We start from the raw sequence: 17998 nt of genomic DNA, 5'->3' as shown, positions 1-17998 counted from the left end.
AGATCTTTGCCTCACCCCCCCCTTCCCAAGATTGGGAGATTCTGAATTGGCACGGCGGAGAAAATACTTTACCAAGGCATTGTTGGTACATTTGGGGTTGTTGTGGAGATTGAGATCGAGCCTTTAGGTATAGGCCTTTCTTAACATGCAAATTTTATGAACGAACTCAGCCATAATGTACTTCCATTCGATAGCAAAGCCAATTTAGGTTCTTTTCATTATTGTCAATCAAAACTCATGAGTCATACGTTGAGGCTACTAGTTCGGGAGGCTTGTTCCCGTATGTTCACGAACAGCTCGATTTGTTGTTCGTGGGTCGGCCGTTCGAACGCCGGTAATGTATACCCGCTTATCGCTCGTTCAGTTAGTGGCAAGCAACACGGCGGCGTCCATGTATATACTCTCTAAAGGGTTAATGTTTGGAAAACTGGGTTGAATTCTTTTCTTTTTATAAAAGAGCAATCATTTCTGTGTTGTGGGACATAATTGATGTTAATTTGGCAAAACGTCCCATTGTCTCCACCTTTGTGAGCCATCTCGCTGTGTTTTGCAGCTGTTCAAAAATAAAAATCTCACAATTTTTTCCGTGTGTTCTTGTAAAACCTTGAAAAGGAGGTGGTGTGTAATCCTGTTCCGAGAAGAGTGTTCTTAGGTCGTGTTCCTACCGTTTGAGTGCGAGAACAAGAAAACTATGTCAAGATCAGGCCGCCGGAACTCAGCCATTACGTTTCAAAATAGAATAGAATTTATTTATTTATTTTTTATTTATTTTATTTATCCAGGGTGAGCCAAAATCAGTTAACATACTTGTTTCCATCTGGGCCCTGCGTGTTTCAGTTAAAAACAAAAGCACCATAAAAAGCGTTTAAGGTAGTAAAACTCAATTACAACATAAATTCACAAGAACAAAACTAATATAAAATATACCTAAATTAAAAATGACAATGTACATGTATGTATGACACACACACGTATAAGTAATACAGAGAGTAGAACATCGAGTAATATATATTACTGAAAATAAAAATAGAGAATAATACACAGACACAATATAGAATCATATGTGTATTATGTAAACAATAGTTGAAAAAGCTCAGTTTTAAAAACTGGAAGAGACTCAATTTGTCTGAGAGTATTCGGTAGATCGTTCCACATTTTTAGCCCCAGAAACAGAAAAGCTCGAGTGCAGGCTTTCCGTCTTGGCTAAGGGAACCCTCAGAGTAAGGTTATTATTTTGCCTTGTGCAGCTGTTAGCAAATTTAGAGAATAGATCTGCCATATACTCTAGACACAAATGGTACATGCATTTAGAATAGCTCTGCCATATACTCTGGACACAAATGGTACATGCATTTAGAATAGCTCTGCCATATACTCTGGACACAAATGGTACATGCATTTAGAATAGCTCTGCCATATACTCTGGACACAAATGGTACATGCATTTAGAATAGCTCTGCCATATACTCTGAACACAAATGGTCCATGCATTTAGAATAGATCTGCCATATACTCTGGACACAAATGGTCCATGCATTTAGAATAGCTCTGCCATATACTCTGGACACAAATGGTCCATGCATTTAGAATAGCTCTGCCATATACTCTAGACACAAATGGTACATGCATTTAGAATAGCTCTGCCATATACTCTGGACACAAATGGTCCATGCATTTAGAATAGCTCTGCCATATACTCTAGACACAAATGGTACATGCATTTAGAATAGCTCTGCCATATACTCTGGACACAAATGGTCCATGCATTTAGAATAGCTCTGCCATATACTCTGGACACAAATGGTACATGCACTTATACACTAGAATGTTTTTTAAACAAATCCTATCGGCAAAACTTAACCATTTCAATTCATTAAACGTATCAGTAGAAGCAGTTCGGTTTGGACAACTAAGAATTAATTTGGCGGCTCTTTTCAACATTCTGTTGTGCAACTCAAAGTGTGCATGGTAACGGCCTCCCCAAACAGTGCGGCAATAATCTAAACTCGGTAATACATAAGTTTTAACTAAAGTATGTATCAGTAGACTGCTTTTAGGGATGCTGTGGCGAATTCTACTTAACATGGCTAGTTTGGAGGAAACATAATTTTTAATTTAATCTACATGGGGAGGCCATGTGAGTGTTTCGTCAATTATAACTCCTAAACACTTATAGGACGTGACTTGTTCCGAACAACTGTATCGCTATTAATACCGATATTAAGGTCAACAGAGGCGATCGTTTGTTTCGAGCCGATAATCATAGACTTGGTTTTGGCAGATGCGGAATATATTGACTGTAATGGGAATGCAGATGCTCCGAGTAATGATCACATTCACGTCAGAATTATTAGGAGTCAAGAAAAAAAATAATATACTTTCTCAAAACAGTAACTAAAGTGATTGTGTCCATTCTTGTTTTTTAAAAAAAATTCCTATCCCTTATTTATCTCAGTACAGTAGTCTTCCACATAAAGAATGTCCATTTGTTCCCCAAACCTCTTCAGATTACATTAGTAAGATCCGGAGCTCTGAATGGTGCGGTGAAAGCTGTACTGCGAGATGGCTTGCAGGTACACCATTTGGAATCAATCTCTGCCATGAGAGTGGTGGTTCTAAAAGCCACTCACCAGTTCTTCTTAGAATCACTACTCTGAAGAGATTGATGCCACATGGTATACTCGCAAACCTTTCAGCAAATCACATTCGATCAAATCTTCCACTGTATCCGGAAGTTCGTAAGTGTGACGTCACTTCAGTTTAAACCACGCCCACTGCACAGGTGCACTGCACATAGGGTAACATGCATCGATCGCCGTTTATGTGGAACCATGGAACCGGAAGTTAACGCGCAAACGCGCAACTTCTGCGATCGTCCAATGGGAGCCTGGGAATCGTGGCGCGTTCACCTTTGTGACGAAGTCACGAACCGGATATCGTTGGCCATTCATTCGAAAACAGGAAAGGTATGCTTAAAATGACAAATGTCCCGTCCGCATCAATAATACTTATGATTTTCCCAATCTCCATTGGGAAAACCGTTTCTGTTTTTAACCACAGTGGCTCTAAATCTTTACCTATTAAATCCACATTCAGTATGCTTCCGGAGAACGCCTAGATCAATCCATGTACCAAGGTAGCAGTTGATATACCCGGTTCTTCTTGATTGAAAGTGGAAATTATTGCTGTTGCTATTAACTATTAAATCACCTTTACCTTTGACCTACGGGCTCCAGCATCCAAGGGCCTTTGAAGGACACCAAGGCCAATCTATATAACTCTGAAGAAGATGTAGTCCAATTTTTCCTCGAAATTTGAAGGGAAATCATTTCTAGTGCTTTAACCGTAATGACCTTGGTTTTTTATCTACGTGCTCCAAAATCGATCCGCTTCAAAGACAAACCCACGTATCAGTTCTAAAGTTGCTATGTTGAGCCCTCTACTTACAGTGGGAAAACTGACGGACGGATGCACACACGCATACACACAAGCACCCACCCAACCCCACACACCTGCTTGTTTCACGCATTTGTTCCCCTTCACGCAGTTATGGCCTGTCCATCTTGTTTTTCCCTCTCTAAAAGCAGTTAAGATGTACTTCGTGGTCATTGAAGACAAACAGTCCTGGAAATCATCATCAAAAGTCAAGCTCGAGTGCTAGAAGGAGTTATCTTAATGAAGATAAATGAGCAGTTTCTTAAAAGGAATGGGGCAATTCAATGTGCATTTTTTGGTTATCTGGTGTCAACCGTTAGTGATATTTGTGCAAACTTTGACCGGCCATACAAATAGAATGAGCAATGCGAGAAGTCTAAGGGCTGCGTAGATGTAAAATCTTTGGTGTTCTATAGCCGTCAAACTGCGTCGCGTCGTCCCGTCCCGAAGCCTCACCTCCTTTTTCATCACTTTTATGCTGTGCTTAATGCGTTGCGTCATGCCGTCTTGGTGTCGCGTCCTGTCATCGCTTCGTGTTGTTTCTTGATGCCGTCGTGTCGTGCCGCCATGACGTCGCGCCTTGCCGTCGCGTCGCCTGTCATTGTATGGTTTTTATACAGTGTGGGATGGGCCGTCGTTTCCTGATGTCGTGCTGTCGCATCCTGATGTCTTGCCGTCGCGTCGTGTTGTCGTCCATCGCATCGTGCCGTCATTCCTTACCGTTTCTAAAAAATGGCTGGTGATTACCAAGGCCAACAGAGGGCGAATGTCACAAGACCAGGAATAATGTCCGTGATAGGGCCTACAAGACTTTATCATGAAATGTTTCTATTGGTATGAAACTAAACTCTGCTCTAAAGGCGCCCCCTTTTTACACCAGTAATGAGGTGACGGCAAGAGTAGGATGCGACGACACGACGCGACAGCACAACAGCAGGACGGGACCCAACGACGGCACGACGTAATGCATTAAACACAACATAAAAGTAAGGAGAAAGGAGGCGACTCCACGACGCGACGGCACGAAGTGACGGAGCCGTCATGGCGTCGTGTTGTGGCGTCGAGGGGACAGGACGACGAGACGTAATTTTGGCGGCTATAGAACACCATAAAAACCGGAGTTCAAAAACGCCCAGGGGGCGAACGTGAATTCTGTTCACGGTTCACATCAGGCGAAGATACGCTGTATTCGGCATTTATAGAACATAAAAAGCGTAGGGCATCAACACGTACTCGCATCAAAGGTTTTGACTCTGCAGCACTGACGTCGAATTGAGTGCTACACACTGCTACCCCTTCAAACGTCAAACATTTTGCCGTGTCTAATAATAGGCGTTAATACGCGTACGTCTGCTAAAGTTGTGTGTGATTAATTGGAATTAAATCGCCGGTGTATGTGCCTTGGAGAGTTGTAGATTTCTTCTGCAACGGTTCTGCTCTTAAAATCGTAGAATAAAAAAATAGAGAGAGACTATTAAAATTCAAAACGTCGCTTTGGAAACTTGACACGCCTTTCCAAATCTCTTTCCCAAAGTTTTGAGCATTGCATCATGCATATCTAGGTAACCTGTATTCTTGACTAAACTCAGACAAGATCGGTATGTTGTGACAAAGGAGGAGCAGGCGTCATAAAAGACACTCAAAACTCTTTTGTTGATATCACCTTCAATAAAATTTGCTTTGGAAGAAAATTGTCTTTTAAAGCGGCTGCCGGACTTCCGCCGCGTTTGTGTAGATTGAAATTTAACGGCATTAAGGCCGGCTCATACTTTGTGGGAAAGCGAAAACGAACGCGAATTTGTGACGTCAGATCATAATATATTCGTGTTACGAATTCAAAAAAGTTGAACACATTTCAACTCGAGCGAAATTTCACTGCAATTTTTCGTGATGTCAAATTCGCTTCACTTTCGCATACGCCAGAAGTATGAACTGGCCTTTGTGCAGCAGAAGCTCGGCCACGTTTGAAGTAGTCCTGAAGGCCAGTTCAATCTCGGCGCGAAAGCGAACATGGACGCGCTTCTAATTTGCAAAAGTTGAACACACCGCAACTGCCGAGCGAATTTCGCCTCACTAATGTTTTGCCACGTCAAATTCGCTTTACTGTCTCGCCCACTCACGTATGTACCGGCCTTGTAAAACTAGACGTGTAATTGGCTGCTACAGCCCAGACCTGCTATTGTTATACGCACAATGGGATGGCGTTTTAATAATGGAAGCTCCGTCGACCATACATGCGCAGAGCCTTGATGGCCAGTGCAGGAAATGAGAAATAAAGCCAAGTGGCTCTGTTCCAAATTCTAATAGAGGTTTTGCGTGGTAGCCACTTTTCCAATAAGAGCAATTTGTTCCACAGGGATACATATAAGTACCCCTTTTGTGTTATCCCTCTCAACAAAAGAAGTTACTGTAAAGATGAGCTGCCATGCACAACCTCCACAGCTAAGATGCTCAGTTCATTTCAAACTTTTTTTTGGCACTGACGTCGCTAGACAATAAATCAGCAGCCAATTCATATCAGGACAAATAAGGTAAAAACGTCACACACAGTCGGTACACCATCAAATTTATACGACACCGAATTTACAGAGGCAGTGCTATTGAATCTATCCATGACACAAGACAAAGCTTAAAGGGTTATGTGCATTGCAACGTTAACCAAATGCTTGAAAATGTATATTTTTGTTTAAAACTGTAATTTTGTCCCGTTGCGATTTTTAAATTTATGCAACTGAAATTTCCCTTGTCAAGAGAAATCTGTGATGTCATTCCAAAACAAGTGTGCTGCATTCAAGCTCTTCTCCAGCCGCTGAATATCCCAATCAAATGATGCATAGTTAGCATCTTCTATACAAATATCTCGAGGATATTCTGGATATGCAGAACACTAACAGAAATTGTAGTTATTGGCTGTTGAGTTTCAGGCTGACAGGAATTAATTTACTTTGATACAATCAAAGATATTCAGGTTAATACCCTTTGGTATAATGCCAAAATCAATGTGGGCAGGAAATGTATTTGTTACAAGCATTGGGACTCAAATTTATATGATAATATGATTTACATGATGATAATGGGAAATTTCTCTCTTGTAGGGATTTCAAGAGGAAGTTTAATCAAAGAATCGATTTCTTTGATTATGGAGGACTGTCAATTTAGCTTTTCCAAGTGTGTTGAATTTTGAAAATTGTAACATAGGCCTACAATCACCTTTTATCCGTTTAATTGAAATACTCTCTTAAGTGATAAAGTTATCGCAGAATTTTTGTAGTGTAGACTTTGAATAAAAAAATTAACAAGCTTCAAATTGACCATGGTCTTTCTAAACGGTCTTCTGGTATTTTTTCCTAATTTTAAATATTCCTTTTCAGTAAACCATTGCTATTAGGTTAAGGTGGTTCCAATATCAACCTATCTATAGAATTTTGGGCACAAATAGTTTTTTTGTTCAAAATTGATAAGTTTACAGCGAAACTGTGTACTTTTTCCAAACCGAAGACGAAACTCCGTGCTCTTATCCGGTTCCACCTTTTTATTCTTGTACTTATACTGTCTCCTTCTGGTCTGCAGTGGTTTCCTGGATCAAAGACAACGCTAAAATCTGTATCAACTTGGACAATGAAGCAATTATATTCGGTAGAAATGAGTTTGCCCATAATCTATTAAACTTGATTTTGTTAATTTGCCGATTTCACTTTTATAAAATGATAATGAATGGGAGAGTTGTTTTGAGAAAGGATTTAAAGACTTTTCAACTGAAAGATTTTTCAACTGAAAGATATATTTTTTATTTTTACGATACAATGGGCCCATTCTATTATATATGGGTACTTATCACTGATTAATTTACTTCAAGCTATGTACCTTATAGATTGTATAAAATTATGAATCAAAGAGCAGTTTAAATGTATATGGATGACACAACTTTCATTGATTTTCATCCTAAAATAAAAAAGTGTACCCCGATAATACCAAAGTTGTGACTGATGTTTCACAGAGCTCAATGGTTTTGATTAGAGTACATGAAATGAAGTAGAATTCGTATTGTGAACTTAGACCAGATGAATTTTTGATGAATAGTGCGTAAATGAACTAACTGTTAAAAAGTGACCCAAACACTACCTAAATTATATACCTTTATAATGCAAGATGACGGACAGAGACAAAGACGGAAACGACGATTTGTTTGGAATTATTTAGGTAAAGAGTGTCTCATTTGTTTTTAAATCTTGAGGTCACATGAGTCAATCTTTTGCGGTTGTCACTTGATTCTTAAGTGGCCCCGTACCATCTTTGTCCTGGCTTCTTCTTCTTCCGACAAGAGAGAGAAATGCTCGTCTAAACTGCCTGTACTTGAACGCGTAGATGAAGGGATTCGCGCAGGAATTGATTGCCACGAGGGAAACAGAAATGATGTAAATGGCCCCGGTGAAGTCCAGTTTCCAGCCAAAGTTGAACATGAAGAAAATGACCTGATTTGGGGTCCAACACACCAGGAAGGTGACAAACACGAGCAGGAGGGTCTTGAAGACGTTGCGGCGGGCCCGAAGCAGCGACTGCTCGGCGTTTTCTGAGTGGGCCGCAATCGCGCCGCCACCTGGGACTGCCGGGGTCGAATTCACGCTGGCCGACACTGTTGGGGCGATGGCACCGATGCGATTGGCGCTTCGCTTCAGTTCTACGGCCATGTGCGAGTAAACGAACAACATGATGATCGCTGGGATGACGAACTGGACCACGATGAAAACGATTCCAAACTCTGGGGAGCCGTCTGAGTAGAAACACCGACCATTTCTATAGGTGCTCTCTGCTGCCTCATAGGCCCCGTTAAGAATGAATCCCGACAGCCAGATGACCACCATTATACCTGCTACGGACTTTTTGAAGTATAAAGTGGCATATTTGAACGGGTACACGACAGCTACGTACCGCTCACAGGAGACCGACAGCAGGTTGAAGGTGGAGGAAGTGAAGCAGGCCCAGAGGAATAGATTGAGCAGCCAGAGGTGGCATGCTATCCGGTTGTCTGAGGCGTCCAGAAAGGGGTCAGGGGCTGGGGTGTTGCTGGTCAGGATCAGGAAAAGAGAGCCGAGGAAGTCCACCACGGCCTGGTTGCAGATGAAAGCATTGGTCAGTGTGTGCATGAACTTCACCTTGCAGATAACGGTGGCTACAGTGGCGTTGCCGATCAGGCCAATCACACCAATGATCATCTTGATAATGCGGAGGACAAGCAGGGGCTCAGCCATGGTCCTCGCTCTGGTGACTTGATTTTAACTTCCACCAAACTCTGAGCTCTCCAACAGTACCTGGGTAAACGATTTACTGAGCAGTTCGATCGGGCTGGTCGGGCGGGCGAGTCTATTACATGCCGTCTTATAGGTATATGGGCGGCAAAATCCGGAGCAGTAAATACTAAAAGATGAAAAGCCTATAGAGGGATTTCACATTAGCGCTGTCTGCGCATATCAGCATCGAAAGCGAGGCTCTCTATGTTGAACTCCGTCGCGCGCGCCCGCGGAGTCGACACAGTATATTGCAGTATCCGGTTCTCACGTGTGATGCCACTTTTGAACCACGCCCACTGCGCATGCAGATACACGACCATGACAGGTACGTTAGTTCGCTGTAAATTGCCGTTATTTTTTGTTTGATTTGACGTGTGCCCTGGCACATCCAGCAATTTCAATAACACGCTGCAATTTCCATGGAAGGAAATGGCGTTCATAGTATCAATGGGGCCTCCATTTCTAAAAGCCACCCGACTGAGCGTCTATATATCTACTTCGATATCCGCTGACACTGACATGGAAATTCGTCTGATTAAACTTGAAGCAGTACTGGAGTAAAATCACGACTCGCGCTGACATGTTACCGATGAATTTGCGGGTTCATCACGACAGACGCTTCTTATACTAAGAGTCAAAAGATTGTGTTATGTCCCCGCCAGCTTTCTTTTGGAGGGCGACTCGATTGGTCCTTGCCCCAAAATCCTCGCAGACTCCATCCCAATCTTCACCACAATCCGAGTTCTGCAATGAAGCCTCAGCGAACTAGTACACCATGACGGTATGCGCCATACTGTACATTACTAGTGGCGTAAATTTGTGCCGGAATATAGGGGTGGGGGTGGGAATGGGGACAGGTGGGGAGATGACACGAAAATTTGAAAAGTGGGGGGGCAAACACGATATAATCTATATAGAGGTCCATGTTCATGATATTAATTTACCTCTGTACTATGTACGTTGCTGTAGCAGTTGTGCAGCAAAATCTCTGTTTAAATTTAAATCAAAATTATATTGTGGTTTCTTTAAAACATTTCTCTAATCCCGCCACAATATTTGGAATTCACTCTATAATCTCTTTTCTGGTACACTTTAATAGTTTGATCTTGTATTACATGTCTGCAAACGATAACATCATATTTAGGAGGTTCAACCTAATTAGCATAAGGTCATCCCCAGGGCATTTGGATAGCTGTGCCTTATACACTTTGCGTACAAGGATGCATTGTAACACATGCTTTCTCAGCCATGCAATCAGCAGTTTCAGATTTGTTAATTTCACCACGATAAAACTTTCTCAATAACCAAGCTGTATTTTTAGAGTTTGAATGTGATTCCCAGATCATTCCTGTGATTTAAAGACCTTAAAAGAGCCCTTTATAGTGAGTTTAGTTTTATTCAACCCTACAAAGAAACGGTGAAAATCTGGAAAGGTTCATGAGATTGTCAGTTAAGTGTGTTTAAAGGAACCAGGAAATTAATTTTCCTTGGAATCACCTTTTGTGTATCTCTGGAATATTTCTTGTATAAAGACTGTTTGACATCTTTTTGAGTTACGGGAACTGAACGGTGCACTTTTTCAAACATTAAAAATTGACCAAGCATTTCTGGACAAGTGAGGGCGCTTTTGCTGTAACGTAAATCCAAGAAGACATGGTTAAGGTTAGGCCTACATGTTTTCATGTTTAAATTGTGAATCCCAAACTTGCTATCTGTGAACATTTCTGTGAAAAGGATTTTTGCTGGATTATTGCCATATACTTAGTAATAAATTGCCAAAGAAAATGAAATCTGCCATAGCATTGGTTAAAAAATATAGAAATTTTCTGAGCACAAATCAGTGCATCATTGAGATTCAGTGCCTTGGATGACATCATAGTTCTGCTCATGAATATGCTAATAGCATTAGCATAATAAAACATCAAAATATGGGTTAAAAGTGCAAAACCAAAATTCAAAATAAGGTTAATTGAAACCCAAAGATGCAATTTCAAAAGATTTTAGTAAAATTTATAAAAATATTTCTATTTCCTGGTTCCTTTAATGTTATAGTTTACATACACACAATGTATCATGATCATGTAGATGTACAAGTACTTACCGAGGCTGAGGTCTTCCTTTCTCATGATCATACTTGGGTTATAATGTAATTAGTGTTTTTTCATTTATCTTGATTAATTTTCAGATTGTTGTATAACGTCTGGGACTTGTAGTTTTTATAGTGTAACGCCTATCATCTGAGGCCTACATCCAACTTGTGAAGTTGTGTAAATGACGGAATCGTCATTAGCCAGTACCCAAGCCCCTTTGGCAGTACAAGAGTACACTTCTTTTTCACATAAATTTGTGAAACCTGAGACAGGCGTTTGAATAATAATCACGGGGCACAGAAAGTCTTGCGCATTTGTTAAAAGTAGACTGAAACAGTCCTCTTGGAGTCAAGTGCCTTGTTGAGGCAGTCACAGATCTGGTAACGATCTACGCATAATATTGCTTGTGCATTATGGTGGAATAGCTAGCAATTATTTCAGGTTTTCTTCCATGGGGATGTGCCGTTGAGGAGAACTTTCTATTAAACCGACCACCTGTAACCGATGCCATGGTAATGACATTGGGTCGTCATGCCTACGGTCACTGTATGAGCAAAAATGTGAAATAAACGATCCTGAACATTTCCAGTCCATGTAGGCCTTAACAGTGTTTAAGAGACATCTTCATCTTGTTACCGTGTTTAAATAAGTATGCTATAATTTAAACTTCTCAGGGTGCGCTACGATAGTAATTCAATCAGATGGTACCATTGGTATATCAGCGGAACTTTGGAATTAAATATGAATTCAAATTTTGGCTCCAGTTCCGGGTGTTACTCAGTTCCACTAAGGCTTCGATCTCAATAAAATTAAAATTTTGCTACAGCCAAATTTAACTGTATACTATCGTCCCGTGAGGGAAAATATTTTCATAACTATTTTCATAACACTATATGGCTCATTTACAAGTGTTTTGCTTATCAGAGATCGCTCCTGAGTGGCGACGAAGTCATGATTTAGAAATAAGGCTGGTCTTTTACATAATTTTACATAATTATGCACAGAGAGGTTAACTTTATTGTTGCATGGCACCATGATTCACTAGTTTTATCGCAAACACTCGGGGAGGAGCCATGCTTATTTTGTTTGACCTTCTGCACTCGGGACGAAAGCAACGTTTTGGTTCTTTATTTTGTTCATTAGAAACCACTCTTAAGTTTGATTTAATGTCATGGAACAGGGGCGGGTCGGCTTCTGTCAAGGAGGGGGTGTGAACTCCACCTCCACCACAGGGGTACGGTATGCTCTTGACCAGGCTTTTATTCCTTAGTGGTTCCCCAGCCCAGGATGGTATCAGGAACTATCATCGGCAGTCAACCAGAATGATATTACAGTAGTGAACACAAACCCCAGCCCGGCCACAGTAGTAAACGGAAAAGAAAACTCGGAAGCCAGCGTGCTCTCTTCACCCACATACAGTCAGGCTACTGCAATAAATATGTACATGTGCAGTACATGAGTTGGTTGCATGCATGGTGCACGTACACACGTCAGAACGTTCCAATAACGATCATTAAAACAGCCAGAAAATACACCTCTTAATAATTGATTACTCAACTCAAATCCCATTACCAGAAGGGATAAGCTACAAGCTTACCGTCAGTATGCGGATAGCGCACACATTGATCTCCCAAACAGGTAATTTTAGGGTCAAACTGGTCAGCAACCATTTATTGTGATCGACCTCTGCAGGGTGGAAGACGGAGGAGACTGAGAGCTCTGGTGGCGGCCAAAAATGTAGTCAATCTTTTCCGGTGGTCACTTGATTCTTAAGTGGCCCCGTACCATCTTTGTCCTGGCTTCTTCTTCTTCCGACAAGAGAGAGAAATGCTCGTCTAAACTGCCTGTACTTGAACGCGTAGATGAAGGGATTCACGCAGGAATTGATTGCCACGAGGGAAACAGAAATGATGTAAATGGCCCCGGTGAAGTCCAGTTTCCAGCCAAAGTTAAACATGAAGAAAATGACCTGATTTGGGGTCCAACACACCAGGAAGATGACGAACACGAGCAGGAGGGTCTTGAAGACGTTGCGGCGGGCCCGAAGCAGCGACTGCTCGGCGTTTTCTGAGTGGGCCGCAATCGCGCCGCCACCTGGGACTGCCGGGGTCGAATTCACGCTGGCCGACACTGTTGGGGCGATGGCACCGATGCGATTGGCGCTTATCTTCAGTTCTACTGTCATGTGCGAGTAAACGAACAACATGAAGATCGCTGGGATGAAAAATTTGACCACGATGAAAACTATTCCCAGCTCTAGGGAGCCGTCTGAGTTGAAACACTGACCATTTCTATAGGTGTTCAATGCTGCCTCATAGGCCCCGTTAAGAATGAATCCCGACAGCCAGATGACCACCATTATACCTCCCACAGACTTTTTGGAGTATAAAGTGACATATTTGAACGGGTACACAATAGCTACGTACCGCTCGCAGGAGACCGACAGCAGGTTGAAGGTGGAGGAAGTGAAGCAGGCCCAGAGGAATAGATTGAACAGCCAGAGGTGGCATGCTATCCGGTTGTCTGAGGCGTCCAGAAAGGGGTCAGGGGCTGAGGTGTTGCTGGTTAGGATCAGGAAAAGAGAGCCGAGGAAGTCCACCACGGCCTGGTTGCAGATGAAAGCATTGGTCAGTGTGTGCATGATCTTCACCTTGCAGATAACGGTGGCTACAGTGGCGTTGCCGATCAGGCCAATCACACCAATGATCGTCTTGATAATGCGGAGGGCAAGCAGGGGCTCAGCCATGGTAATCGCTCCGGTAACTCGATTTCAACGTCCACCAATGTCACAGATCTCCAACGATACCTTGGTAAACTATTTGAACTGCCGTTCGTTTGTGCTGCAGAGTCTTGAATGCCATATATCATAGGCAGAAAGATCTTGGGCGGTACAAATAAACGAAGAAGCCGGAAGTGACAGTGTAATGAAGAGCGTCGTGCCTACCAATTGCAATAACAACACGTTGCAGTTTTCATCAAGAGTAGGGATTACGTGATTGTGACCCTACATGGCTTTAATTACCAAAAACCACGCAATGGTACGCCTTGTTTTACTTAGATATTAGCCGACACCGACTTCCATGGAAACTCATCTGAGTGAAAGCTGCACGACTCGAAAGGGGCATGTGACCGATGAATTTTGTGGGCGTTAATCATGATTGTTGACAGCCTCTTTCAATCCTGAAAGCCCAAAAGGTGTATTTTAATTTCCCTGCCCGCTTATAGTTTTTAGGGTGACTGGATTATTCTTTAAACTTTTACCACGGACAAGTCCCGACGGCGTTCCAGTTAAAACCAATCAGGCCAGTGATGCCATTTAGTTTTAGAGAACGAGCAGAGGCTCTACCATGGTCCTCGCTCCGGAGTCCACGGTAACTCCATCCCAATCTCCACCTGCCCGTTCCGACCACCTGTCGCTGATAATGAGCTTTTCGAGCAAATTTAAGGGCCATGTTCAAAGGCTGTCAATAATGCATCATAACAGACACGTGAATAGGATAACATCTTCAGCATATCATGTTGGGTCGTATATATGCTCGAAAGAATGAAAAGGGGGTTGGGGGGCTGGCGTGCGTTCTGTAGTGGACAAGGGATAGGAAGGATGTCCGTGGCATGAACCCCAAGGGCGAAGTTGTCCAAGGATAATGAGGAAACAAAAGGGCTATCCAGTAAACATCTTAATGTTTCATCTATGCCATTCCGCATCCAATTACACAAATCGAAACATTTCAGAAAGGAGATTCTGCATAATGCTTGAGAGAACGCATTCCAAAGGAAGTGCCGACTCAGCATGACTCAGCACTTTTCTAATGATGCTTGCATGCCACAGCCAACCTGGATTAGATCTACAGTGTCTCAGTATCCAGTATTGTTTGTACTATTTTGTTCTATTTCTGTGCGACGTTTGATGGTTTCTATAATAAAATACACAACATTTTTACTCTACCGTTAAACTTTGGTCGATTCTAGTGACTTTCTTATTTAATTATAATCGTGAAATTTTGCATAGGTAGAAAAAAAACTAGATAAAATCAAAGTCTAAAGTTCCATTGCCCCTTACAGTTAACTTATCTAGGGTCGACAGGAAAAATAAGTCCCTTTTTTCAAACCACTAAAGAATGATGTCGGTTTTTGTTTTTACCTTTTTTCTCTCTAAAATGACATTAATTGGAGTCGGCGGGTTCTGAATCCAACTATTATGCAACTGTCGGCCTTTAGGAGTAGGGTTAGCGAAAACTGCGCAAGAGAGCCCATTTTTTCATTAATGTAGGGGCAAAGTAAGAAAACACAGTGCTCACCGGTTTGCTAAGGTGCAGAATTTTCGACCCCACAGGGCCTTCATTGGAGTTGTGGGGGATCCGGACTAGTGGTTTGAATGCAGAAAAGGCTAAGGGGTTTGAATGTAGAAGTGGATGACAGAAAGCTCATCCACCTCTCAAATCAAAGCTAATGACTCCATGTTGATTTCTAATGTGAAAGTGCTTGAGACTAGGCTATTGAACTCATTTCAGTTCAAGAACTGGACAAAGTCGGAGTATTTGGCAAAGTACCCTCAATACAATATGCCTACCGATAGGCAGGCGTACCACAGATGTAGATGGAAATCCGGGATTTCCATTGTTTGACTATTCTATCAAGATTGTGAAAAGCGGAAACAGCTCACACTAGGACCATTGAGAACAGAGGGACCCTAAATATGATTTTAGCAGTTTTTTAAAAGTGTTATTTAGTGTTGTTTTATTGAAAGTGATTCAAATGACAGGTTTTGACCTGGAAGGCATAAAGAACAGCGATGCAAGGATAATATTAAGATTAATCATAATACGTTCCAATAAATAATGATTCCAGCCTAGGGGTGCATTCCACCAAATCGTTGTAGTTCTGCGCGCGAGCTCATTGAAATCCCAAGGGGGTTTTATAATAAGACGTGGCATAATCAGGAGGGATCATAGAAATATTTCTATACATCCAGAATTTGAGACTGATAGCTTCCAGTTCGGGGTATTTCTTCTATTTTGGATAGAGGCGGGCGGCTACATTCAGAGCTGAGAGCACAATTTTACTACTATTTGGGGGTATCTTAAGGGAAAGGCCAATAAAAAATTTTTACTTGGCTAGTCCCCATAAAATTGAAACGAAAAGTGATCTTCTGGCCATAATCTTGAATTTCCAGTGAAAAAGCGGAGGCCAACCTCTTCGATTTTCCGAGATTCATCAAGGCCTAGGAGCGATATTTCTGTCTGATTTTGCACCTTTTTCTATGGGCACGTAGTTGGTGTAGTGCAACCACAGACAAAATAGCCTAGGTAAAGTTATCAAGTGCGCCCTCATCTTTAGCTATGTTTGTATTATTTTGGAAAAAAGGAGTCGCTATTATCACTATGTTGTATCCTCAACTTGTTTTTATGCATACGGAAACGCAAATGCGAGACCATAAAAATAACAGTGAAAAATAGTTATTTCAACAACATTTCCTGAGGAGTGTACACACTCGAGCGGCAATTTCTTTTTTACAATACGGAGAAACCCCAGTTGTTTAAAGGCTGTAATCGTATTTTTTGAGGATTTCTTTTTTCAAAGGGAAGTTAAGCCAGACATTTCAACAGGAAAAGCTTCCACGAGGCATGAAGATAGTCTCCTCAAGAAAGTATATGTGCATCCCCAAACAGTTGCCTGGGTGCGCCCCCCCCCCCCTTTATCCACTGGCATACGCCGGCTGAAGCTGGAAAAAGGCGGTGTCCCAGTGAATTGGCTGCGACTGTCAATACTAGTCTAATATAGGGGGAAGTTACCGTAGCCATTAGCCGCAGCCACATTTTCAGACACAGAAGCACTTATCAGCCCTTCTTATTGTGTTTGCGCCCTCTTGAGACGAGATGTACGGAATCGTTCATCCGGGACATTATCGGACTTGCACGAGTAAAATGGCGACAGTTCTTATTGCATGTGAGTGTTTCTTTATTCAATTTTCGTAAATTCAAGGATGATTTCGAGTAATTTGGCTCGTGAAGATTTTCCAGAAAAAAATTATCTTCTAAGGATGACGGAAGTGTCATTCTACAATGGACCCTATTTCAATTTACTAGAAAAGTTTAGCGTTGGGTGTTGCTTTGATTTTGAGCATGGTCATGATGGTCACGTCGGTCGGTCATCGTCATCTCTGTCGAGTGTCGGTTGATATGTTGAATTACACGACTTGACTTTGTATTATTGTAACGATGACAAAGTGTGGTCTTGTCAAAGCGTCGAACTTAACCAAATGTTGACACGTAAATAATGTCAGTTGTACCATGTGAATAACGTCTTGTCGGTAGCCATGACCAATATCACCGGTATAGGACTAGGCCTACAAATTACAGTGTATCTGGTTAGCCTATGTTGGCTTCTTATTTGAAAACTTCCATTTCCCATTGTTCCATTCCAAATTTGCCATATTTACTCATCTCTGCAAGTGTAAACTTTTGGAACACATTAGCTGGTGAGCCCCATAATTGACCTGATCAGGGGCCAGATAGGTCTAGGCCTAAAGCCAATTTCCCGCTCCGTCGCCATGTTGATTTTAGTGCCTCTGCCCGAGTAGGCTTAAGTGAACAAAGCTAGAGCCTAGTAGAAGGGAACAAATTGTCTACAACAATAAGAATTGTGAATGTGAGCATCCATTCGCTAAACGTTATCCAACTTTGTTGTTATGAATTTGCTCCCCTCTCTTAAAATCTTCTGAGCATGTGCACGTGAAATGTGAAAAAGTTTTATGCCGTTGAACCCATGGTCCTACTGCCATGTGCAGTAAAAAGAAGGGGAACCAGGGAAGAGGGCAAAAGTCGGTCAAATTCATGTACGTATTGGTCCAGTTTGGGAAAGCAATTAATGTCCATGAGTCGCCAGGCCCCTTGTTTCGCCACTTGCTGTGAAAACCAATCAGACTTGACAATAATTGGCAAAATTAGGAACCTGGCGATTACACGGTTACCACTGTTTGGGCTCACTTTCTGAACACAAAAGGAGCAGTAGCTGCTAGATAACATGTTTTCAATGCACCTCCTTACTGAGAAATTTCTGGAAGAAATTTGCTGCCATGCTTGTACATGTTAAATGGACCGAAGTTTATTTTAAAGTAAATGTACAAGATCATTTTTCCTGTGGTATGTGCACTGATATTCTGATTAACCCTAATACTCCCAAATC

At 41.9% G+C, this 17998-nt stretch overlaps 3 protein-coding genes across 5 annotated transcripts in view; 1 reads left to right on the top strand and 2 right to left on the bottom strand.

Moving 5' to 3' along the window:
- Positions 1-7329: 7329 nt before the first annotated feature.
- LOC110973981 (beta-2 adrenergic receptor-like) lies at positions 7330-8773 on the bottom strand. Its single transcript, XM_022225254.2, has one exon. It carries the CDS (start codon positions 8682-8684, stop codon positions 7680-7682), a length of 1005 nt encoding a protein of 334 aa, XP_022080946.2. The 5' UTR covers positions 8685-8773; the 3' UTR covers positions 7330-7679.
- A 3781-nt stretch (positions 8774-12554) lies between these two features.
- Positions 12555-14746, bottom strand: LOC110973982 (beta-2 adrenergic receptor-like). The gene has a single exon (XM_022225255.2). The coding sequence runs from the start codon at positions 13557-13559 to the stop codon at positions 12555-12557; it is 1005 nt and encodes a 334-aa protein (XP_022080947.2). The 5' UTR covers positions 13560-14746.
- Positions 14747-16681: 1935 nt separating this feature from the next.
- LOC110973984 (E3 ubiquitin-protein ligase HUWE1-like) overlaps positions 16682-17998 on the top strand; it is a 75737-nt gene continuing 74420 nt past the window's right edge. For all 3 annotated transcript variants that reach the window (XM_087135650.1, XM_087135649.1, XM_087135648.1), the window contains exon 1: positions 16682-16759. The gene's annotated coding sequence lies outside the window, so the exon portion shown is untranslated. The remainder of the gene's footprint in view (positions 16760-17998) is intronic.

Source organism: Acanthaster planci, linkage group LG04 (genome assembly GCF_054643075.1).
Source record: "Acanthaster planci isolate LZ-2023a linkage group LG04, COTS_SCS, whole genome shotgun sequence".
In the NCBI taxonomy this organism is placed as follows: domain Eukaryota; kingdom Metazoa; phylum Echinodermata; class Asteroidea; order Valvatida; family Acanthasteridae; genus Acanthaster; species Acanthaster planci.
Note: the sequence above shows the minus strand (reverse complement) of the source record. Positions and strands in the feature narration are given on the sequence as shown.